Here is a 26,081-nt window from a genome sequence, read left to right as displayed (position 1 = left end):
ACCAGTCAGCTTACCACATGACTTGCATTAGAAGTGAAGTGATATAAAAGTAGCTTCAAATTGAGCTCATAAACAGACACTGTGTTTCTGAAGAAAGTATAGTAGCCTAACTATATGCATATGCTCCACTGTGAAACACATTGACAAAATCCAGATGCTTTAATTTAGATTCACTGGCTTGCACAGCCTAACATAGGCTACTAACACACCCCCTTTTCATTTTTATATTACCTAGGCTATAGCAGAAAAAACGGAACCTTATGAGACAATATAGATCTTGGCACTGTAAAATATAGTCAACGAGGTGGTCTAATAGGAGTGAAAAGAGGCCTGTCAGCCACCCACAGGGCATATGGCCAAGTTCCAGCTCACCATGGCAACAGTGGATCTCAGAGGGGTGAAATGATCCATGAATAAAAATTAAACCAACAGTATTCCTCTTCTTTACGGGGAAGGTGGTGCACAGCATCTTGTAGCTATTCATCCCAGCTCAGCCAAACTCGGCTGAATGCTGTTTATGAATGTTCACAGTAGGTTAAACACCAGGTATGCTCAGAGTGACAGACACACACAGACATAGACTCAATTATTTCATTTTTGGCAGATTGTCTTAATTAGGGAGGGTGAATGAGGGAGAAAATTTTTGTCATAGGCTACCTACATAATAAAATCATTATTAGTCTGCAAAAAAAAAAAGGCAACATCCATTATTGGGAAAAGATCTGGTGCACAATTAAACTTTGTTTATTTCTAATGTGACTGCTGTGACACTAGGAGAAAAGTCGTGATGATGTGGCGACAGCTAGGGTCTATTCTTTCACTCACTCTTTCACTCCCTCACTCATTAACTAACGTGTAGCCTACGTGGTTTACGTCAGCAGAGGGCGTCATCTCAGCCAGCTGTGTTGATCATCACCCCGCCCCCGGCCAGATGACTTTATTTATCCCGAGGGAGAAGCGGTCGGACGGACATCCAGAGAGAGCAGTCGCTGTTGTCGGTGGAGGTCGGCACGATGTGGTCCTTCTTACCGCTCCTGCTGCTGGGTCTGCTGCAGCCCTGGCCAGCCGAGTCCATGTTAACTCAGGTAGTACCTGTTGATACCTACACACACCTACAGACACACACACACACACACTCTTTGAAGCCTACGTGTTGAGATAGATACTGTAGAAGCGACGTGTCATCATCCGACGCACCGTTCACACAGGTGTCATGTTAAACCTAATGAGCTTTCAGGGTGGAGGGTGCAACTAACCTGTGTAGCTATAACTTGACTTAAAACAAAATTATGGTTATATTATAGGCTACTGTAGCCTATAGGTTAACACAGCGGTACATGGCAGCTGTCACAACACCTCCTGCACTAAATCCACGGTTTTCGAGATCGGTTCCTCGTCACAGCTGAAATAATTAGGCAAATTAGCACATAAAAATCCTTACAGCTCTTTTGTTTCCTATGTCCATGTTTCTCCAGTCAACCAAAATGGTCATTAGGCTACACACCTCTTTCATCGCTTAAAGACAATATTGATTGGTGTTTAAACACATCCTCTCACTCCCAAGGATGTGATGAAGCCTATATGTAGCTATAAAATATTGTAGTAGTAGGCTACTGTTATCATTGTATTTTATGACAGTTAGTTACTTTTTTGTTCAAGCACTTCCTCCATGTAGGCTTTTGTTGCCATTGTGTTAAAACTAGGAGTAGGCTAGTTAATCCATGTTTATGTGTTCCTAACACTGCATTATCACCTAGTAGCCTATGTCAACTACTTGTTTTCAGTAGTGGAAAAGTTTTGCCTGTAATGCCTTGAGGTGAACTTGTGCTTCAAGCAATCCTTATAATCATCAGGACCTTGATGTTAGACAGCTTTAGACAATTCTCATAACGCACTCTGAACAAATTAATTGAGACCTGGCATGGTTTGTGAGTGTGAATTTAACTAAGTGCCTTCGGCTCATCAAACACAATGTTCTCCTGCTCTGTTGACACTGGGCTTGTGTCATGCAGTGGGGCAGATGTCAGTGGTTTAACTGCATAACAACAAGTGTATGAGAAGCAAGACAGGGGAAGTGTTGCACCTGTCCCTAAAGTTTAGGGATGCATTTGATGAATAAGTTCCTGATATTTGCATTAGGAACTGGATGGATGACATTAACTGTGTGTGGTTGACCTCAAGAGCCTTAACAGCACATTGCAATTATTTGTCTAAGGAAAAACTGGATAATAAGCTTTCATTGTGTAAGGATGTTATCTCAATTGCCATTTTTTTCCCTCGTATATCAAATATATTTGACTTCTGTATAGCTGTAAACATGCGTTATTTCAGAATAACGTGCCAGTACATTAGATTAACTGTGTAAAATGTCTCAAATTACCCAATCATATGTCTTGTTTTGCCGAAGTAGGCTAATACAGCAAAACCCAAAGACATTCAGTTCATCATGTGAGAAGTAAAAAAAACATGACATTTTCATTCAGGGGATGACTATAATAATCAAATATTATATAGTTGCAGATTAATTTTATTTTAATTATTTGACTAGACAGATTACTGACAGGTCATAATAATTAGGCTACTTCATGAGTTTTTTTTTTCTTTTTACATCTCCTTTGAATTATTTGTCACTTTGACTTATTTGTCATTTGTGACAGTGAATCAAATGGTGAGTGTTATTTGTATTATCCATTATGCATGCCTATTTGTTGACACAAAGCAGCACATGAAACAATAACTTAGGCTGTGAATTTGACATTTTTCCAAATCCTTTTGATAATATCCATCACGCACAGGTGATGTGACACAAGATGTCCCTCATCCCATCACTGTTTGTTAAAGTAGCACTGGTCAAGCTGACTGGTGTAGGCTGACAAAATGACCATCAGGCCATCCAGGAAATATTCTGGTCAAACAAGTGTGTGGCAAATGTTTGTTGAACAGCATTTTTTTTTATTTACCAAAAACTACTCGGATGAAATCAATCATTAAAAGTAGCGGATGACTCAAATGTTACAAACACGTCATAATGTCAAAACAGTTGTTACTATAAGCAGAGATACCATAAATAAATCTAATAAAATTGAATAACAGGCCAATAATCTCCTGGAAAATAAGTTTGTTTGGTTTTTGGAGTTCTTCTTGTACACACATCTTTCTAGAAAACCAGTGATTATTGGCAAAAATACTACACTAAAGACACACGGGGTAACTGTGTAAGCAGATGACCAATTAAAACAAATATAACCTGCTTTGACCTGTGTTTGTTTCCCCAGCGGTGTTACCCATCCAAAGATGACACAATTTACAAATACCAGGCAAAGACCCTGAATGGGAGTCACACCGTGAACTTCAGCGACTACATGGGCAAGAGTGTCCTCGTTGTCAATGTTGCTACATACTGAGGATACACCTTTCAGTATGTGGGTAAGGAATGGCACCACAGGTTTCTAAATTGTCTGAGGAAAATGCTTCTCCATCTTAACACTTCTTACTTCTTTTTCTGTAAACAGAATTGAATGCACTACATGATGAGATGAGAGCACTTGGACTTACTGTTCTTGGTTTCCCCTGCAACCAGTTTGGCAAACAGGAACCAGGGCAAAATAGTGAAATCATGCCAGGCTTAAAGTAAGCAATCTTTCTTTTTCTGTGCCAGTTCTTACCTCCTCTTACGTTTTTACCAAAAAAAAAAAAAAAACTTGTTTCATCAAATACTAGCTCTTTTAGAAACTTAAAAGTGTCTACTATTGGAAGCTGAAAGAATATGTGAAAACAGGAGAGTCACCTTAATGTGATTCACAGGCTTCTCACAAGACAGCACATATTGTAAGGTGTTGTAACATAAGAAGCTCCATAGGTGAATGTAGAGAGGAATGTGTAATATTGCAATAAATCCTCTCTCAATCAACAAAGCTTCATTTAATGAAGGCAAACATCCTTTGGCAATAAGATCAGTTTCTCTTAGTGGCCTCTCACACACAGAATGTATGTCTCAGGTTCCATCAGTCATCTTACATCCATAGCAAAGCCTCTGTAATACTGTAGGTTTGTCCAGCTTGTAGTGAATTTAGGGCAGCTGCCAGGCCATGAAGTGCTCAGAGGCACGTCCAATGATAAGCTGCCCTCTTTCTGGATTCCAGGCATGTCAGACCAGGCAAGGGCTTTGTTCCAAACTTCCTGCTGTTTGAGAAAGGTGATGTGAATGGAAAAGGGGAGCAAGAGGTTTTCACCTTCCTTAAGGTAAGTTATGGTCTGCTAACAAAGGGTGTGATCTAAAAGAGAAAATGTACACTGTTATTAGAGGTAGACTGTTTAATATACCGTGTTTCCCTAATGGTGTGTACAGATGTTTGTTTTCAGTTGTTTTTAAATTAACCTGGGTGTTGTTTGACATACTAATCGGATTACCTTTGAGAAAGAGAATTTAATAGATTACACTAGAGCAGCTTCCGTTTACTCAACAATAAATAAATACGTTCACACCCCATGAACAAGCATACGCCCAGAATGAGACCTTTCCATGTATAAACAGGCATCTGACTATTTTTGAGCCACTGAAAATTACTCACTTGCTGGTGGTACTGTATTTAGACTAGATCATTATCTTCATGTTAAAGAAAGCACAGTCACTTTCTGCCACACAGAGTTCCTGCCCGCCAGTAGGAGACAACTTCGGTGACCCTACCTACAGATTGTTCTGGGAGCCTTTGAGGATCAGCGACATCAAGTGGAACTTTGAGAAGTTCTTGGTGGGTCCTAACGGGAAGGCCGTGATGAGGTGGCACCCAAGCATCAACATTTCTGAGGTCCGAGCTGACATTCGCAAATTCCTGCTCCAACGTTACACACAGGATATTTTTAATTAATTCAGATTAATCAAAGAGAATTGTCAATGCAGAGGATAAGTAGAGTAACGGTAGAAATGTAAAAGGAAGTAATGTTAACAGGTTCTGACACATGAAGATGGCATGTTGAATGAAGGGGAGGCTTGAAAACAGAAACTCTGTGGTGCCTCTTCAGAGTGTGGGACTCGGGCCAGCTCTTCAGTGCATTCAGGCTGTCCTGCAATCCCACAGAGTCATGTCATCTTCTCATCCCAGGACCTGTTAGCAATTACAGCCTCAATATTAATTACTGCCAATAAATCATGGAGAACACCACACTGATGTGCAGACCTTCATTTGTGAGAAGCTGTTGTTGATACTGTGTGTGTTATATCACAGGGAGGCTAACATGACCTAGCAAATTTGTGGTTGTCTGGCCTGGTTGTCCTGCAATCAAAAAATAGACAATATGAAAATGAATGAGCAGGGTAAGATATTAAGACACTTAGAATAGATTTATTAAGCCAGTCAAATACAAAAAGTCTCACATGTGCTTTTGCCTACAGCAAATAAAGAGAAGGGGCTACAAACCAAAATAATAAAAAAAATAAAAATAAAATAAAACTGCCAGTAATTACAGCGTACCTTTCAAAGTGCACTTCTGCTAATGTCTCATTTCAGCTCTGGTCCATCAGGATTAAGTTCACTGTAATGTAATTTGTTTGATAAAATGGAGCCTTTTTCAAATTCATCTGCAAACATTTTAAAGCCCTTCACCTGACCATCTGATATTATTCACTATACAAAGGAAATCTGGATAGGTATTCAGTTGAAGTGGTTTGAGATAAGATACACTCTTTCAAAATGGCAACATAGACAGAATATCTCGAGGCATGGACAGTGTGTCTGCGATCGGGACTCTTCGACTCTCTCGACAGGGAGCAAAGCCATATATGGTGGCAGAGGTTGTCCTCTGAGAAGTGGCTGTACTACGTACATTGGCTCTTGGACCACCAAACACTAGTGAAAATCTTCCCCTTTCTGCCATTGAGGCAGAATTTGAATGTTTGAACTCATTTAGTTATTAGGAAATATCAGGTATTTGACAATGAAGAAGAAAATGGTCATCGCTGCTGCCTAAGAAAGGTTTGAGGTGCTATAACCTAGATGCTGTATGTTGAGGCTAAACTGTGGGCAAAGATACAGGATGCAGCAAGACGAGTATGAATATCAGAATGAGTGATCAAATCAATTGCGGTCAAGTACAAGTGTTGTGTTTAATGAGATTAGGTCCATCATCATGGGGAAAAAAAGGTTGTGTATGTATTGTGCATTGTGTATTGTGTCTGATACAAACATACAATGTCAATAGCTACAATATATTGGGATTACACTAACAACATAGAAAGAACAGCATTACTAAAGACAATGATTTACACTTAGTCAATGCAACTATCAAAACAGCAGGATATAAATAAATTATCAATAATCACAATCATGTATTTGGTATAATACCATCAAAGTTCATTTCCCAAATTTTTTGTATTTCAACAACCACTTTTGAACAGCTACACATATGGGACAGTTCTATAACATTGATGATACTGAAGAAATCTTCATAAATCAATCAACATTCACATTGTTAATTTCTATGAGTCAATGTACCTATATCATTCATTGTTGGAATGAGTATATGTAGTCTTAGTCATATTGGGGAATGGCTTCCTGTAACCCTACGAGTAACAAACTAAGTGTCAAAGTTGTTACATATTTGCAGAGAGACAATCACATAGGTATTTTCTGGAAAAAAGAACAATGTTAATTATTCCAACCTATTTAACAAATGACTTCAGTTCCTGATAAAAAAAATCAAAATAATATTTCATGTATATATTCAGAATAGCGAAGTGTTTCACAAATAGGCTTATAAAACGCAAGTATAAACAACATTACAATAGGATATCTACAGTTCAGTAGGAAAATTATAGATCAAATCACACCTTGTCAACTCAAAAACAAACTGATTTCATGCTACTACCCAGACTCCATTAGGTGGGTACGGTGATGCTTTAGTGCTTTCCAGGGTCAATGTTCTGTCGCTCCCTTTTACCAAATCCTGTGCCTGCAGCTGCGGCTGCTGCAGCAGCTGCGGACTGATCTGCACGTAAAGAAACAAAAAAGACAGTATTTAAATTTACTTAATTATGTAATGATCCAAAAATCAAGAACATTTAATTAGCACCACTTCCGACATGGAGGCTAATCTGAACCTCACTAAGAGAAAAGGGAAACCCAGGGACACCACACTCTTGTTATAGCATTGTAGTTATCCATGTTAGCACCAATGACATGAGGATGAAACCGTCACAGATCACCGAAGATAGCTTAGCCAAGACGTTTGAGTTAGCCAGGAAGATGAGTCAGCACAGCATCGGCTAACTGTCTTTGGTCCCTTACCCATGTGAGATAATGATGATATGTACAGTAGGCTCTGAACCACTGGCTGGCTCATCAATGTATTGCGCAGGGATTCAGTGTTGTCGATAGATGGCCGTCTGTCCAGGGGCTGCCCTGACCTTGTTACGGCAGATGGCTGGAAGTATCCTACTGGAGGAAGCTTTGCTATTTTATCTAGAAATGTAAACGGGTCTTCAGAGCAGGTCAGACATTTAGAAACTAAGTCTACCCAGGAAAATCCCAGATGGCAGACTGACAGCCGGATGTATACCATCAAGACCGTCTCCCTCCCCCACAATATTACTCAGAAGTTTCCAACATTTGTAAATCACCATGAACTAACCGCCATTCTTACCACATTCCCCACAATTTCTCACGTCTAAATTTGTCACTAAGAATAGAGGATGTCTAAACATTACTGAGCCTTCATCTGCCAGTGGCTTTACTGAGCAGCCCACTACTGACAACTCTACCCTTTAACTCTATTTCCTGGGGCCTCATTTATAAAACTGTGCGTAGGATTGTTACTAAAAGTGTATCAAAAAGCCAAAAGCCAAAGTTTGCGTGCGCCAAAAAAATATTCAGATTTATAAACCCTGCGTACGCATGCTTGAAAGCACACTTCCCTTTATAAATCACAGAGTGGCTACAAGTGTGCACAGCTGAATCGGCTTCACGCCCCACCCTGTACACGCTGTTTTTTAACCATAGATGGTCAATGCAAAAAACGCCTCATGAATGTGATCTGCATATAAATGAGCCTGGCGTGCTCTTGTTTTGTCGGTGTTGTGAATTGGCTGCAGGTGTGAAAGTGGCACAGAGCGCACTGTGGCGTGGTTTCGGTGCGCTGCCCTCTCAAATGCTGGACCCGGTTCGGCACATAGTTACAACAATCACAACAGTTCTAGGAAATCTGAAACAAGTTATTAACCAGTCATCATCATGGGCTGAAAAGCTGCCGGTCCCTGAAGACCGTCTCCCTCCTTAATCTCCTCCAGCAGCGCCATGGTGCAGCATTAGCTCCCCGCTGTATTTATACATTTACAGTAATTAGACTGATCATTAAAACTATACAATATGACGGAGAGACGGTGCTGATTAAATATATAGAAGGAATTTTGATTTTGAATTTTCAGTTAGATTCTAAGAAGATGTTTCCAAAATATCAGTCCAATGCAAAATAACGCCATTGAATTAAATCACCGTGGCAATATGGACCTAATGCATGATACGGGTTGAAATTCAATGTGTGACGGGCGATAATAAAAACATAATCGTTCTTCTCACTCTACATTTCTTCTGACTTCAATTCACCACCACACCGTCTGTTGCCAATTCTCCTTTTCCTCCAAACTATGCACACACGCATGGGTCAGAGTTTGCTTAGGGCTGCGCACATTCTCCCGCCAAGTTTGCTTTTTATAGATGACAACCTTTGCGTGGAAAGTGATGTACGCCACGTTTATAAATGAAGTTCTAAATGGGCTTACAGCTTCATATCCGTCTGATCTCTTTAAACCTTATCATCCAGGGCTCTGTGTTCGCAGACTTCAGGCCTGCTGTCTGGTTTCACACAAAAAGATGTCTGCTGGCTGCAGAGCCTTTTCCCTGGAACAACCTCCCTGCAGACATCAGACTGTCTGACTCGCTGACAGCTCCGAATCCAAACCTAACACACATCTTTACCTCTTGACTTTCAGCTAACTCCCTGTTCTTTCCCAACTTTAGGCTATTCTAATTTATATATTCCCCCATTCTCTCTCTCTCTGTCTCTCTCTCTCTCTCTCTCTCCTTTCTGCCTTTCCATTTTGCTGTTTTTTTTTCATGACATAATTTTGTGGACAATAAGGTGAAATATAGTAACACAAGCTTTATCCTTTAGCAATAATGCTGTGTATAAAAATGCAACTTAAAGAGAAAATGTAAGGATCAAATATTGTGCTCGGGTTGCTATACTGTACCTGCGTTTTCTGGTGGTGGTCTTGAACTCTCTCCAACTGCTCTGGCCCCTCTGGGCTGTGGGAATGATGACTGCCAAGGAAAACCCTGATGAAAGAGAAAGCACTTGGTTCAATCCACAACACACTCTGGTTCATTATTAGAAGCAGCCCTAAACTTTGCTGTAACCTAGCAGTTGTGTTGGCTGTAAGCGTGCTTTGGATGTGCTGCAGTTACTGTAGACCTAATTACATCTGCTTGTTCCTCCCGACAGGTAAGGGGAGTGGAGATGAGAGAGAGAAAAAAGAGACTTGTTCTCTCAGTAAGCCAGAGTCACTCCAGAGACAGAGACAGAGGGGCCTTGGAGGTCCCTTACCGGGGTAACAGGTTGGAAGTCTCGCACAGGGGGCGGTGCTGCGGCGGCTGCGGCTGCTGCTGCGCCTGCTGCATTGGGCATCCGGGGAGGGAAGTGTACGGGCCAGCCCTCAAGGCCCTGCGGTCCCACCTGCACAAAGGGACCACAGTAGGGAGGGCTCAGCGGGCCGTTCACTGAGCCTGACGTGGGGTCTGAGGTACGTCTTTCCTGCTGCTGCCCCTACGAGGGATCACAAGTAACACACGTGATCCCCAATCAGTGCACGGCTGCTACTCTCAGCGAGTGCGGTGGCCCCGTCATGGCACGGGCCACTGCTGAACTTCAAACCTACCGCCGCTGCCTCCCACTGAGGAGCATAAATGTTCCACCTGCTGATCCCGAATGCACTGACAAAACATGCTAGCTGGAGTGAGGCTCTTGTCCAGGAGTATTGATTTGTTCACTGTGAACTTTTTACAGTCAACATCTGAGTGACCACATTCTGTCACTAGGTGGTGCTAGTCGGCCACGTTTACTGCTACTCGTATCCTGCTGCCTTTATTTATCCCAAGGGCTTTAAGAGCATCTTTCAGTGAATGCCTTGGCCCTGATTGGATGTGCCTGTGTGGCCCAAAATGACCAAATACGTCACCTATCCAGACTGACAGCACCAGTTCATTCACCATTTCAGTTTCTCTGCAACACTATCAGGCTCAGACCTGAGCTGCAGCCAGTACCTGTTTGTGATGCATCTGCAGTCTCTCCAGTTTACATCTCTCAGTTCGTTCTCGCTGACACTCGTTCTGTGCCTGATGAAGCTGAACAAACAACACCCAAACACACACAAAAAGAGAAAAATACACCCCACATTAGGGCAGTTCAGTTATAAAGCATACCCATTGCAAGACACAAAAACAAAATCTCTATCAATCATGTTACATTCAGGAAAATACACACAAAGAAAACGTTTACCTGATTGGTCAAATTAGTTATCTGACCCTGGAGTCTCTCAACTTGCCGCCTCAAGTCTTCTTTTTCCTCATTCATTCGCTCTCTGTCACTCCTCTCTTTCCTGAAGTCTTCTTCAAAGATTTTCACCTGAAGTACAAAAAAGTGATAAAAAACATACTAAGGAAGCATTTAGGAAACAACAAAAGAGCTGTATATTTATGTGCGTGTGTGATTTGTTGCTTGTCTGACCTGTTCTTTTAGTACAGCAATTTGAGTTAGCAATTCCTGTTTTTTCAGGTTATTGGCTGCGTCTGCAAAGTTACCCTGGCCAGGTGGTTGTTGAGAGGTTGAAGGGGTGTGCAGATTTAAGGCTTCTTCCAAAGCCTGATGTGAAAAGAGGACAATTATTAAACAATCTCCCCGTCCCTCATCGTTCTTTTTTCGCATCTATTCCACACTCACCCGGTTGAGGCGCTGGATCTCCTTCTCCTGGTACTCCCTCTGTTTGCTGAGGAGCAGCACCTGATCCTGCAGGTAGCGAATCTTCTGTTTCTGCTCAGTGGTCTCAGAGTTGAGACACTCCTTTTCCCCCTGAAACACAACCAAAACACTTTCTTAAACTATTCTGCAACCTTTTTGTCTTCCATGTTTTCTTCCATGCATCCTCATATTCTCACCTGTACATTTTCAATTTTGGACTTGGCCAGCAGCAGCTTCTTGTCATAGTCGCGCTGCCTCTGCTCTCGCTCTGCCTCCAGCTCCAGCACAGTTTTCTGGGACTCTGCCAGCCGTTGTCTGAGGTCTGTGATCTTAAGAATAATGTAAACCATTTAGCCGAGGGCAGCATTCACTGATTCCACCACTCTCGGTTGTAAGGTGCAACTCTCAAAAGCACAAAGCAAAAAAAAAGAAAAGAAAAAGTGATTCAGTGATAACAACAATCTGGTGAAGATAAATGTCAACTGGTGCGTATGTTGAGGTACATGCCATGGAAATGTGTGTTGTGAAATTTTAAACCAAGCCACAGCAACAAGGACGTATTTGCAAACATATGCTGTTCTGTTTTTGTATAAAATATGAACGAATCTAGTGACGCAAATGGATATATCTAGGGTTCTGCGGTTAAACCCCAGGCTACATGGTGTCCCCGTCTCAACAAAGTATGAATGTAGGTTTGTTCATGATTGCGGGCGTGCACAAGCGGAGGTGTGTGAGTATGAGAGTGTGAGATTGTGTACATTTGTGTGTCTCTACTGCCCTCTGACTGCACCATAGCAGGAAGTCAGTGGGTACCAGAGAGGTAAGGGGAATTCTTGCTGTGTGACAGGCCTTGTGGTAAGTGTGTTCAGATAGCAAGCTATTGCAAGATTGCACCTTTCCACTGGACAAACACACAGAAATGAAAAAAAAAAAAAAGGCACACAACTCACAGCTGCTTCACTGATGCACAACTTGTGTAATTTTACTGGCTTAAACATCTTCCAATTTTCACAGTGGAAAATAATTATTATCGATATTCCATTGACAGCAGGCATTTTCTGACTGTACAAGGCATCTATTGTATGGCCTAAATTATTGTTGTCTGGAAAAAATGGTGGCACAGAAACTTTAAATCCAATGTAATATTTTTTGTGTGTTGCTTCTGCTAACAGTAGAAACAGTAATTCATGAAACTAACTGACACTGACGCATTTAAAACTAACCTTAAATGGGTTTAGTGAAAGACACAATTTCACTTAGTTAATTTTGAACCTTGACAAATAGGTAAAGCGATCAATTGTGAGCATACACATCATGTACATTTATTTAATGGCTGACTGGTTTGTTTAAATGCTGGATAAAAGGAGCCTTAATGTGTAGAAGAAGTCTGTACCAGGAACACAGGTATAGCATACACTTTTAAAAATATGGTACAGGAAAATGAAACAAGAGTACTAGGTGGGTTGGACCAAACATATGTGATTTCACATAATGGAACAAACTTGTTAACCTTCTTAAAGTGCGCTCTGGCAAATGTTCAAGGGAATTTGGAGAGAATTAGGTATTTGTTCTCCTTCAACAACGTTATACCAGTCAAAGACACTTGTGGGTCTTCCCACACCCTTCATAAAAGCTGTAAAGTCATTACTGTACCTTCTGTTCAAACTGTGACTTCATGGAGTTCCATTGAATGTCCCACTGCTTGTTCACCTCCAGTACCTGTAAGCAGCGCCAGAAAGTGAAACAAATGACACTCAACATATAGGAAACTAAATACACAGAGACTTTCCCCAATGGCAAAAGAGGATGAGCACTAAGTGCAAAAAAGACTCACATCCTTTCTCTGCTTCTCCAAAAGCTTGATCTTCTTTTCATACACCTCAACATCACAAGGTTTAGTGGGGGTTTTCTCTGCAGCCTTTCCACTCTGGTGGCAACAACAAAATATTCCTAAATCCACAACATTCCTCCATTACACACCCACTTGTAATGAGTTTACAAGAAAAGAAGTGTTAAGTCACAAATTATCAAGAAACTGAATGTATTTTTAAAATACAAAAAAAACAAACAAAGATTGATATAAAATATACATTTGCTGTGTAAATTAGCAAAAGTATTATTGATATGGAGCAACATTTTGGTGTGTGTGTGTGTGCATACAGGTAGAAAATGAATACTTTGCTATGTAACTTAAACTACCTTCTGCGGTGTGGTGGCCTCCATCTTAGGTCGGACGGCAGCAGATTCCTCCTTAACCGGCTCCTCTTTGGCCTCTGGGACTTCGGAGTCAGACGGGACTACAGATGCAGCTGCCGGTGCCGTTCCTCCCGTGACGAGCTCCTTAAGTTTCAGGTTCTCCTGTCTGATAAGCAAGAAAATGAAAATGATAGCTTATGGACAATGTCCCTTTATTTCCAGAGGCGGCTAAAGTTTTCAAACAGCTTCAGGATGTACTTTGGGAATAACCTACATTACCCGCTGAGTGTAATGACAACAAATGAAAGCACTGGAGTAACCCCCCACAATCAAAAGCAAAAGCACTTTTACCATCAACAGCCCCAACTACATAAAGATGATAAAGATACGGCCTTTATGCATGACATAGTCAAAAAAATAAGTACGGTAACTGTAAAAGTCTTGCAGTTTAGAAAGACACCCAGAGAAATAATAATAAAATGCAAGTGTCCGAATTTTGTTACTTGCAGGTAATATACTGCAAATCACACCATTTGCTCTTTATGACCTCACTGACAACAAGGTTTCTGCTCTAGCAGAAGCAACACAAAAGCAAGTCAAATAAAAAGAGAAGGTGAAACATTACCTCAGCTGTTCTAAGTCTCGATTCCTGATGTGATGGTCCTCTTCCATTTTCTTTCGAAGCTCATTGTTCTCCTGTCTGAGCTGCTCACAGAGAGTCTATAACACCAAAATACACAATTATCAGCATATCTAACTTTATTCTGTAGAAATCACAACCTCCTTTTTCCTACATACCCACACAGATACTGCCTTTCACACAGTTGTACAGCACAAAAGGAACTTAGACTGGAATGCTGCTCATCTACATACACAGGATTCATGAGGAAATAGTTCCCACTTTTATGACTCAAACTTTCTGACACGTGTTCCTATTTTTATTACCACAAACCATAAACAACTATGAATTTCTTATATGATAAGAGTTAAAAGGAAAAACAATTCTGTAAAAAGGGAAGATATGACCCCCTTTACTTACATTTGTAAAGCTTTTGAAATGTGTGTGATGAATTATTATTGCCTATGTGCTCCCACTGACACCTGTAATTACAAATAAACAGCCTACTTTTTATGGGCTTTAAAATCTATGCAGTATTTTATTTGGTTACCCTGTTTTTATTGTCAAGAACTTTGAACTTAATTTAGAAATATGCAAATCAAATACAACTAGAAAAAGCATTTCCAAGAATGGAAATGGTGTGACTGCTGATAGCAACTGAACGCTGTTGCAGAATTAGCAAATAGTGCAAGCAGTGATCACCATACAAATTTTTTACCAAGGTCGGAATCGAACCCACAACCTCATGGTCATTAGACTTCCACTCTGCCTCTAGGCCACGGTGCACACACAGTTAACACCAAGAAAGCTTGAGAGTCAAGCTTGAATGACTTAGAATGAAAATTTCTGTGAATTTCAGGCTGAGAGCAGCAGTTTCAACATGAAGCAAGTTATCAGAAGTCAACAGAGGACAACTGGGAAAATAATTCACTATAATTGTTGTTGAGGCAAGATTTGAACCAGCAACCTTCAGGTCTCCAGACCAGCAAGCTAACCACTAGGCTACAGACAGAGACAGTATGTGAGGGGTAAAGAAAACCTTTGATAAGAGGATCACTGGCTTCTGCTTTAAAAAAGAAGTAAGGAATCGTGGCAGAAAAAGTTAAATATTTTAAAAAGTATAAATAGTTAAAAAGAGAAAAGTAATGCCGATAAAGTTAAAAAAAAAGCTGCACGTTTTGATATATGAATTGTTGAAATAGCACAACACCTAACACACTAACCATATGGCCACAGAGAACCTGAGTTACAATGAGCTTTATACTATGAGGAATCAAAGACTGTCCAATGACAGCTGAATAATTGGAATCAGAAGTCAAGCAATGATGTGAAATGACTGAGGCAGGAATCGAACCCATGACCATATGATCACTAAACCTTTACTCTGCCACTCAGCTACAGAGAGCACACTGCTTTCAAGACTGTTGTCATTCATTGTAATGTGATGATGTGCTGCAAACTGGTATGAGTAATCAAGGAGATAACAAACACCTGTAACCAATTGAAGGCGGTGGAGGAGAGCAGAATTCAACATAACATAACAAGAGTTCTTCCCTTGGATTCGAACTAGTGACCTTGGGGTTGGGAAGCAGCCACCCTACCCCCTACACTACAGTGGAGTTGTGATGAAGAGAGGTTGAGACTTTGATGAATGTGAGATTTTTCAATGATTCTTAAAATAAAGAGAAATTTGTATAAATAAAGAGTTGAAAAGAGAAAAGTAATGCCAATAAAGTCCAGAAAAAGCTGCACGTTTTGATATATGAATTGTTGAAATAGCACAAAGTATGAAGGACTAGAAGAAGACCGTAAAAAGGCGGAAGAAAATGGCCAAACAGAAGAACAATAGTGTGACTGCTCAGCAGTCACACTAATTAAGTAACTTTATAACATGTCCAAAAAAGAAAAGTATGACATCAAGTTCAACCTAAATAAAAAGTTGTTTTCAAGTGTTGTGCACCTGTATCGTACTGTAGTTCTCTATTATTGTCCACATACAAGTGTTAAGCCCACTGTATAAGCAACAACTCATCACACATACCATTACATTACATACAGAGAACTTTATTCTTCCTCCATGGCCTGCAAGTAAAATCTTTTTTGAGTCAGCAAAGACGAGGGCCATTTCCCTATAAAGTCTTGCTATTAAATTATCATATCTAGTGACTCAGGAAGGTCACACTGTAGATTTTAGAGCACACCAGCTAGTGAATAGTTTCCAGTTAAAACATTTCATTTAAAAAAGAAAAGGGTGGAATTCAGCAAAACAAATCACTGTATGTTTACACATCTTTCCACTTTATGATACAGATTAAAAATGTAAGGCCAGATGGTTGGTTTGGCCCTTTTTATTTTTGTCATTCAGTTGTTTTGTTTCATACCTGTAGGAGGGAGGTCCTCTGTTCATTCTTTTGGACCTTAGAGGAAAGATGGTGAAACTCCACAGCCATACGACCGAGGTGAGCCAACAGCTGGTTGGGGTTGGACTCCTCAGCGAATATGCTGAAGGAGCTCTCTAGTCTCTTCAGCTGGCTGGCCAGCTCGATGTTCTCCTGAGGCAGGAGGGGGGTGACTCCTGCCGCTGACCCAGCCTGGAGATACCCACACAGGTAAACAGTCAGTCAGTGCTTCCTTCCTTGCTGACTCAGAGAGTGATTAACAATTACATAGGCGCTTGCTGTTAAGAGCAGCAGCTAAAAAAGTCAAACCAGTTTGTCCTGCTGGATTAAAATTTAGTTCACTGACAAAAGACCAATGGTAACCCCAAATGCAGAGGTTCTGGTAACTGGGATACCTAAATATATGGAAACTGTGTCAACTTAAGCTACACAATTTCAATTTGTTTGAACAACATGCGTGCCTGACATATTCTGGCATTCTGTCCCATTGACACATCCCCTTGGATATAGTGTGTGAATGAATCAGCTGTGTAATTCTACTTAGTAACAATCCTGGACTTTCCCCAGGCTGAGTCAGGCTGGAGCTACCAGTATTGAGTTTCTTAGTGAGTCACCACATCAAGGATATGTTCCTAATATTGACGGAATAGCCATAAAGCGGAAAGGTTGAATTAAGGTTAAAATAAATCACAGAAAACAATTAGCTTTAGGAGTCAGCGGCAGGAGTATTGATACTCTAAATATGGTAAATTGTTTGTTAAAATAAAATATTCTTCAAAATTTTTTTTAAAAATAACAATAAAGTGAGTTTCTATGACAGCTGGAAAATTATTTATCATACTTTGTGTCACAACAAGTCTGGTGGTACGTACAGTCAAGGCATCTGGAGTCTTGCCCTCAATATTCACAACTTCAAACTCTGATAAGGCCTCCTGTAAAAAGCAAAAGGAAAAGTGAACCATAGTGCGTGCAGTATCAACAATGCAGATATCCATTTGAGAGCTGCCAAATGCCAAGCTCCAGGCTCTTATACAGTATTTTCTCAGTCTAGTGTTATTTACAGTTGTTGCTGCCAAAAACAAAAGCTCTCATGCACAGTTCAAAAATACTTACAGTGGGCTTCTCAGGCTGCAGGGTCTTCCCTAAACAGCTAGCTTGCTCCTCCTTCTGTTCTGCAGTTGAGTGTAAACAGGGTTTAACTGCAATGAGCCATACAAACATCAAGCTTAATCCAAGTATACTACACGGTTACAACACTGTAACCATACAACGTAATAATACACCAATATCAAAATATGAAAGCGGAATTAATCATCAACATCTTAGTCTGTGAGACCTACTTTGAGTCTCAGTCTGAGCGGGCCCTCCCATACACAGACTGGCAGCAAAGCTGGAGGACTTCAGGGCCTCGTTGTCTCTAACAAGTTCTTCCACCCTCTGCCGAAGCCTTGATGCCTCTGATTGAGACTCTTCCAGCAGATCACCTGTAAGTTTCAGAGAGAGCTCGTCTGCGTCCATCACTTCAATTCAGTTTTGCTTGAGCAAACTTTGAACTATCTTTTAACAATTGTTTTTTCAGCACACATCAGCAAGACTAGACCTATCAGAACAAGCAAACATCAAAAACAGTGTGATAAAAGTGCAGTGACAAACTGCCTGCAAGTAGTGCTCCCTTGGTGAGTAACAGAAGGAGCAATTAGGGCGAACACACTGAACCACACTGATGAAGATCATCAGGTTTTTCTACATTCCACGTTATTTTCAGCTCAGCACGAGTATGTTTTGATGAGAAAGTCAGTCATGTGTTCTGTACTATTATGTTACCGTATATAAACATTTCTAAGATGCCTCTGTGGGTGTATAGGGTAAACTAACATTAAACTGTCTATTTGGTGCTGCTTGAAAACGCAGACTGAACATAGCTTTCTCTTATAGATTTTACACAATAACAATGATGAAATGAATGTCTCTGTACAAAACACAATCCTTACGAGTAAAGACACACAATAAATGTGCCAGGCTAAAGAGCAGCTGCCATTAAGGCCTCGGTCCACAACCTTAATGATGACGATGCTGTCTTTAGGAACCCACCTAAGCTCTTAAGTCCCTTCATACGCTCCCTCAGTATGCTGTTCTCCTCCAAAAGCTGCCGATAGCTGCTTCCCCCTCCGGCCTCATCTCTGGCCTTGACCTCACTCCCACCTGGATCATAGATGCGGTACGGGCCTTTCCCTTCCATCGCCGTCTCTTACTTCCTAGACATGGTCCTCTAAACTGTGGGAAGAAGACACAGCATTATGATTATTGACTTGATTTAAAAAACACACATCATTAAGCACTGGAAACTACTCAGAGGAAGATTGAAGACAATGTGAAAAAACAGGCAGCAGCTGACCTTCACGGAAAACTAAAAACTGCTGATTGTCAAGTCTGTTGAAGATAGACGACTTAGTCCCTACAACCCTTCATATAAGGGTGGTGAGAAGGAACTATGGAAACAACTTTTTTCCATTGCAAACTGTCACATTTAAATCCTATAATAAAAATACACTGCCCATAGACGCAATGTGAAAGTACCAGCAACCACCATTCAATTTTGACACGCAAATGTTCATGCAAAGGAAGGCAACAGCTACACAGCAGAATTGGCTGTACGGTATGAAGAAAAATAACCTGAACATTACCTTTTGGTTCTCATAATATAAAAAAAAAAGAAATCCCCATAATTTCCTACAAATGCAAATGGAGTTTGTGATAGCTCTTGCCTGCAGATGAAATGAAGATAGGCTACTCTCAGACACCCAACTGTCTCAGCTTACAGTCTCCAGTAGGACAAGTGTGAACTATCGGTGGAGCCCGGTGGAGAAATTAAACACCAACCGGCAGTTTTTGACTGAGAGACAGGCAAAAAACCAGCACCATCACCACAGTGCTACGTTGCCAGGGATAACATAACGTTATAGCAGCAATGTGCTAACGTTTGTGTAGGCTAAATATGACAACTACACCGTTCATATCCGAAAGAAAGGGGGGAGGAGGAAGAGGACAAAAGCAGCGGAAAGAAAAGTACATGTTACGTGAATGCTGCTAATAGACATCTACCCGACAGACGAGATTCAAATACAGCACAATCTAGCTTAATGATAGCTACCTTGATTGGCTGAAGAAGGCTAATATTAGTTTTCGCTGTTGTCATGCAAATTGCTAGCAACATCCTCGTTAGCTGTCGGCTACGGCTAACACTAGATGACAGTGCGGGACAGGAAGCCGCCAGCTCTTCTTATTTACCCATTACTTTTATCGAAGCAGTAAGTCAACCTGAAACCGGAGTTAAACGATAGACCAAAAGAACAAAAGAGGTGTCTTTTTCGTGCCTAGATACCTTTCAGCTCGCAGTGGCCTCGTCTCTGCTCAGACATCCATTGCGGAAGTGGTCTACTGGTCTATGCTGTAAGCAGGGAAATTCCACATCGCGACATTACCTACTGCGATGTAAACAGCGATGGCTGTGACTGACGCTGCTGCGGACCAATCACAGCGCAGAGCTCAGTCAGCAGGGCAGCAGCGGGAGCCACTGGCCGTAATGTAAACACTGGAGCGAGATTCACACTACAGGCTCCTCATTTTAGCAGAAATTATCAAGCCTGCCTGCTCACATCGTGGACTTTTAAATATGTAAATGGCTGTATGTAAATGCGTCAAGCAGGGGGCTCATATGACAAGGGGTGAGTAATTACTGGTCAGTCCAAAAGAAAAAGAAAAGGGGGGGGGGGGGGGGGAAGCCCGATTTACTGTAGACAGTAGTCTATCTCTTGAGTTGTTATGACTTTGATTCAACTATTTCTCATTATTATGTTGAGACACATCCTCTATTAGTTCTGGGACAAACCCGACCATTTTCTCTGAATTACTTTTTTCCTTCATTGATAAATTTAGAGAAGGGGCTGTTGGGGGTTTCTGTTATTGCATCACATATTTCCTCTGAACTAGCAGGGCAATAAGGCCCAGTTCAAGTTACACTGTGAGTTTTTAAAATCCACACTATAGGTTAATAGTCCAGGCAAAATAGCGTTTTACGACAGACTAATTGTCACAGAAGGTTTTTCACCATACATCATTTCTATGAGGTGTCTAGAACAACATACTAAAAGTCCTAAGAAATCCTAGTTGGGGAAATATGTTTAATTCGCATCATTATTTACTGTATAAAGTCTATGGTGCTGACAACAATACACCCCAATGGGGCTATTTTTTCCCTTTACTCCTATCACAATGAAACTTTACACAATGAAAGTATCCATGAAATGTAAAATTTTTTGTATTACAAGTTTCTTTGAAAATGAATTTGAATATGCAAATGAGCCTTACACTAATCAAATATGCCCAAAATACACCCGAATAGGCTTCTTTTTTTCCTTTACTCCTACCACAATGAAACTTTACACAATGAAAATAGACATTTAAAGTAACATTTTTTGTATTACAAGTTTCTTGGAAAATGAATTTGAATATGCAAATGAGCAATACACTAATGGAATATGCCCCAAATACACCCGAATAGGCTTATTTTCTTCCTTTACTCCTACCACAATCACACTTCACACAATAAAAGTATACATGAAAAGTAACATTTCTGTATTTCAAGTTTCTTGGAAAATTAATTTTAAATATGTAAATGAGCTCAACACTAATTGACTTATGGTCAAGAAGCCATAAAGCCACAAGCAGCAACAGGGGCCAAATAACTAACACATTCATGTCCATTCAATAAGTCACTTGCCACACTTGACTTATGCATACACACATGTCACTTGCCACACTTAAAAGACCTATATTGACCTTAAGAATTAATTGCACAGTCTTGTCTCCAGTTGCTTTCTAAATTCTTTTTTTTATTATTAGCGAACAAGCCTTACCTAACGACTTTCCTCCCAGTTCGCAGAGAGCATCAGAAGAAAGTCAGAATTCATCAAAGTCGTTTCAACGACTGTGTGTGATGTTATATTATATATGACATTTATGATGTTATATATATGTTCAACAACATATGAGCGGGACTAAGAACTAAGTTATTTGGCCCCTGTTTTTGCTGCTTGCAGCTTTATGGCTTCTTGACCATAAGTCAATTAGTGTTGAGCTCATTTACATATTTAAAATTAATTTTCCAAGAAACTTGAAATACAGAAATGTTACTTTTCATGTATACTTTTATTGTGTGAAGGGTGATTGTGGTAGGAGTAAAGGAAGAAAAGAAGCCTATTTGGGTGTATTTTGGGCATATTCCATTAGTGTATTGCTCATTTGCATATTCAAATTCATTTTCCAAGAAACTTGTAATACAAAAAATGTTACTTTTAATGTCTACTTTCATTGTGCAAAGTTTCATTGTGGTAGGAGTAAAGGAAAAAAAGGAAGCCTATTCGGGTGTATTTTGGGCATAAGTGATTAGTGTAAGGCTCATTTGCATATTCAAATAAATTTTCAAAGAAACTTGTAATACAAAAAATGTTACATTTCATGGATACTTTCATCATGTAAAGTTTCATTGTGATAGGAGTAAAGGAAAAAAATAGCCCCATTGGGGTGTATTGTTGTCGGCACCATAGACTTTATACAGTAAATAATGATGCAAATTAAACATATTTCCCCAACTAGGATTTCTTAGGACTTTTAGTATGTTGTTCTAGACACCTCATAGAAATGATAGATGGTGAAAAACCTTCTGTGACAATTAGTTCTATTTTTGGGTCCAAAATGAGCTAAATTGCCTGGACTATAACAGGAAATAGCCTATGTGATGATTGAGTAACCAAAAAACAGTATTTAAATAGTTTTTGTTGGTTAAGTGTCAGAAAATAGTAATCACTGTCCCATTAGACGATTCAATGCTCCTGGCTTACATCTAATAGGCCTACAAAATATTTTTAGTTTTATCCAACAAAAAGCACAAAAACCAATGGTAACCAGTGTAATTACTAATACCACAGAAGACAAAAAAGTATTTTAGAAGGTTTCCATTAAAAATGATTTTAGGTGATTAATAGATTATCAGTTAACAGATTATAGTTTCAAAAAATAATTTTCTGTTGATTGACTGATTCACTAATCATTTCAGATCTCTGGATGTTTTTCTGTTCTTGAATACTGCGAAAGGCACACAAAACATGGTAAGGCATGTTAACAATTCTCATACTGTATCTAACAACCCACTATTAATTTGGATTAAAAAAAAGAGGTGGCCACACTATGATTGATCATATCTATCCATCTTTATATATCACAGACATATTCTGTTCTATCAGCCAGGATCAGTTTATTTAGGATCACTATGTCACATACAGTTCAGTAATAACAGTTTAGTTGAATTAATTAATAGAACTTTTTGATAGACCCCGACTGACCAAACATGACTGATTTAGAGCAATAGTGACATCTTGTGGGAAATAACAAACAGGTAATCTGTGGCTATGTTTTCTTCCTCTGGTAGGTATTTCTTTCTTCAATTAACTGGGTGTTTGACGTTTTTCTGATGTAATTCATCTTGTGACCATGTACCATTAGAATGAACCACTCAAGACTTCTTGATGATACTACTAAATGGATTATCTATCTAGTATATGCATGTTCCTGTAATGAGTACAATTTATTAATTTACACACTCAAACATCTTACATGACTCACAAGGAGGAGCACATCACTGCTTATCAACAGAGGCAAACAAAAATCCACCAAAATGATTTCAGTTTCAGAGCATCAGCCTTGGAGGATTTATCACAAAACATGCTGTGTTAACACAGGAAGCACAATGTTTGTAAATTGTTTCAGACTCTACATTTCGTGATTTACAGTAAACCTGGACTAATTTGAATCACACCTTTGTTTTTCTCTTTATGTAGCTTCCATTGCTACTTCCTGTAATGCAAAAAGAGAGCACAGAGAGGGTAAATGCCAGTAATACTGAATTACTGCGGTACAACTCATGTCAAAACTTCTGTAATAGAGAAACCAGTTTAGTAATACCTTTAAGAATTTAAAAACACAGCACTACTAATTTGTTTCATTGACGTAATCTAATGACTGAATACAAATCTTACTGTAAAAAAAAGTCAACAAGTGAGAAAACAGTTGAGTGGGTAGACAGCTTGTGATGTCTGTACTGGCTGTGTCATGGCTGTGTGTGCTTTAATAACAATAAAACCTGTGACACTGACAGTCCTCATAAATTAAAATGTTGCTTTAATTGATTTACATGTTATGTAATTAGTCACATGCATGAAATAAATCTACATAGCTATAAAAACTTGTACTATTTGGACCATTTCACACTGGTTAAGTTTTCCCCAGAGAGTCGTCAGCGACAGGAAAAAGCAAACGCAAAGCTCATGTGGCTCTCTCTCTCTCTCTCTCTCTCTCTCTCTCTCTCTCTCTCTCTCTCTCTCTCTCTCACACACACACACTCACACACACACACACACACACACACACACACACACACACACACACACACACACACACACACACACACACACACACACACACACACACACACACACACACACACACACACACACACACACTCACACACTCTCACACACACAGGTTGTTTCCTCAGTCCTTTGTCACCAAACACCTTGGCCCTGTTTATTAGTGCACCATGTGTCCATGTCAGACTAAAATAATAATCAGGCTGGTGAGTCTGAGCCTGCCAGCAGAAAAACAAAGGCCAGAGGATACAGGAAATGCCGCTCATCATTTAGTCCTGCTGACCCGCAAACTGAACACTTTGTTTTCTTCCCATTCCTCCTTATTCAGAAATGTTTTAAAGCATTCGTCTCATTGCACCAAGGCAGGAAAGTGAGCATATGACATGTGAGAGAGGATAATCATCAGACTGAAGCCCACAGTGTCACAAGTATGTACCTCATTTTGCTGAGACACAAGGACAGTCCAGTCTCCCATCTCTAGAAGCACAAATCAGCAGCTGATAGTCATTAGCTCTGTGCTACGTACTAAACAAAATGTTCTTTTGTTAGTGACTCTGGCTGTCGTCTTGAGGCCTTAAACCAGGGACATCCTTGCTCTCTAATGCTATGCAAAACATGTGCACTGGTAGCCCATGCAGGCCATTGTATCTTATTCAACAGCAAATGTAAAATCTACGCTTTATGACACACAGAAAGAAAGCAGTGTGCTTCATTGTCAAGTATTTTCTCTCAGTCTTATTTATGATTTATTATAGTGATAGAGTAAACACATTTTTAAACCACAGTTTGTGTTACTTAATCTTCAATTTCTTTTGTCTAAATAAGTTAAAATCTTTTTGTAAACATGTCTGAAGTGTTGACATGTTATAATCAATTACAAAATCAAAATTTAAAATTACATTTCAATAATCATAAAACATAAACAGTAATTTCCCTTTTAAGACGATTTTCCTATGGTTAAATAGTACAGTAGTTGCCTCCTATAGCTAGTAAATACCAAACAATTACAGGCCTAATGGCATTTTCTTCTAGCAGAAGTCAACATCACATTTACCTTCCATGTTATGTTTGAAGCAGAGGACGCAAACACTCACCTCAGTGACAACACAAAAATTATTTTAGCCCGCTGTAAATATTCTGTTACTACTTAAAACAAATAAACAACAACTCACCCACACATTCAGCTTGTATCGGAGAGGCACTTTTTAAGGAAACTGGTGAATAGGGGGGGAAGCAATTTCACTGTGAGACTTGGGGAATTCCCATAACCCAGTAAAATGGCCTGCACTGTACGCCCAGCCTAAACAGAACCTGGCGTGTCCAGCTGTGTGGTGCCTTACTGAGTGACACCACACATGAAAAACACCAAAATGAAAAAAAAGAACAAATGTGATTAATTTTTGCACAGTAACTTGCAGCACGTACATCACACCACTCGCATCAATGCATCAACAAAACCGAACAAACAGAGAAGGCCACAAAAATATATCACATGACGTGACGAGAGCAGCAGTCAACAAAAATGTAAAAATAACCTCTGGTATATAATATCTAATGTAATATAACATAACTTGTTTACACAGTGAAGTACGTGCAGTACAGTGCATGGCATGTTTGCACAATCACATCATGTTGCCACCATCATCGTGCAGGCTGGAGATAAAAACGACTGAAGCAACACCCATAACTCTCTCTGAGGACATAACAGCTTTGAAATATGTAAACTACACTCTGTTTAATTCATGCTGCGCATGCTGTTCTGAACAACACCACGGAGCAAAGTTCCCCCGACCATTAGAGGGGAAATTCAAAGAAGTGTATATTTTGACATCAACTGCATATTAACAATGTGCTATTGAAGTAATCACTTAATCTTTTATAATTATCAGCAAATGGAGCAATTTCAGGTTGGGTGTGCCATTAAAACCAGTGTGTGGCTGACTTGCTGCAGACTCTATTTGTTGCCTAGGATTTTGGCGTGCAGCAGGGGATTTCCTCGCCACATACATCTTTTTTCTTCTTTCCTCTTTTAACTCAAAGATGGCCTGACAACAGCTGCGCTCACACATACGCAATGAACTGAGACCCTGACAAGAACAGACAGCTGTCTTGTACTTTTTCTTCTGCTAACAGATATACGACTGAACTGGCACACAAGCTGAAGTGTAATGTTAATACAGTGAGGTGTGAACAACATGTTTTATCTTTGCTCATTTAAATGCGTAGGTGTAGATGTTTGTTCAGTGAGTGGTAGGTAGACAGGTGGTTAAGGAAGTCATGCTATATCGCTGCAGTGTGTTTGGATATAAAGAAGCAGAATGGTATAGAGGTCTAAAAAGAGCCTACTTACATTCACATGTAAAGAAAGAGAAAAGA

General features: G+C 39.9%; 2 protein-coding genes across 6 annotated transcripts; one reads left to right on the top strand and one right to left on the bottom strand.

The window, feature by feature from the left end:
• Positions 1-946: 946 nt before the first annotated feature.
• On the top strand, positions 947-5,162 carry gpx3 (glutathione peroxidase 3). The gene is made up of 5 exons (XM_083980924.1): positions 947-1,085; positions 3,276-3,426; positions 3,513-3,630; positions 4,143-4,242; positions 4,647-5,162. The coding sequence occupies exons 1-5, from the start codon at positions 1,014-1,016 to the stop codon at positions 4,866-4,868; spliced, it is 663 nt and encodes a 220-aa protein (XP_083837050.1). The 5' UTR covers positions 947-1,013; the 3' UTR covers positions 4,869-5,162.
• Positions 5,163-5,324: 162 nt separating this feature from the next.
• On the bottom strand, positions 5,325-24,924 carry tnip1 (TNFAIP3 interacting protein 1). 5 transcript variants are annotated; one of them, XM_083980918.1, is made up of 18 exons: positions 24,878-24,924; positions 18,313-18,495; positions 17,562-17,705; positions 17,335-17,420; positions 17,094-17,153; positions 16,204-16,413; positions 13,829-13,923; positions 13,207-13,369; positions 12,842-12,934; positions 12,661-12,726; positions 11,205-11,336; positions 10,990-11,118; positions 10,777-10,911; positions 10,549-10,674; positions 10,314-10,394; positions 9,598-9,816; positions 9,245-9,329; positions 5,325-6,984 (listed from the first exon to the last, which is right to left on the bottom strand). In XM_083980918.1, the coding sequence occupies exons 2-18, from the start codon at positions 18,458-18,460 to the stop codon at positions 6,896-6,898; spliced, it is 2,061 nt and encodes a 686-aa protein (XP_083837044.1). In that variant the 5' UTR covers positions 18,461-18,495; positions 24,878-24,924; the 3' UTR covers positions 5,325-6,895. The 5 variants fall into 5 exon arrangements, with proteins under 5 accessions (XP_083837044.1, XP_083837043.1, XP_083837045.1 ...); XM_083980917.1 differs by lacking the exon at positions 24,878-24,924 and adding an exon at positions 19,604-19,720 and having other exon boundaries at positions 5,326-6,984; XM_083980919.1 differs by lacking the exon at positions 24,878-24,924 and adding an exon at positions 19,604-19,720 and having other exon boundaries at positions 5,326-6,984; positions 17,335-17,393.
• Between the last annotated feature and the right edge of the window lie 1,157 nt (positions 24,925-26,081).

The sequence above is a fragment of the Trachurus trachurus genome (genome assembly GCF_905171665.1).
Source record: "Trachurus trachurus genome assembly, chromosome: 10".
NCBI lineage: Eukaryota > Metazoa > Chordata > Actinopteri > Carangiformes > Carangidae > Trachurus > Trachurus trachurus.
Note: the sequence above shows the minus strand (reverse complement) of the source record. Positions and strands in the feature narration are given on the sequence as shown.

What these genes read in the sequence shown, in the direction of transcription:
- tnip1 (XM_083980918.1), bottom strand. Translation starts at nt 18,460, where the DNA reads ATGGAAGGGAAAGGCCCGTACCGCATCTATGATCCAGGTGGGAGTGAG. An exon ending in AGAGGACCTCCCTCCTACAG is followed by an intron (nt 13,924 to 16,203) that starts GTATGAAACAAA and finishes TTGGTGTTATAG; the next exon opens with ACTCTCTGTGAGCAGCTCAG. An exon ending in TTGCTGTACTAAAAGAACAG is followed by an intron (nt 10,675 to 10,776) that starts GTCAGACAAGCA and finishes TTTGTACTTCAG; the next exon opens with GTGAAAATCTTTGAAGAAGA.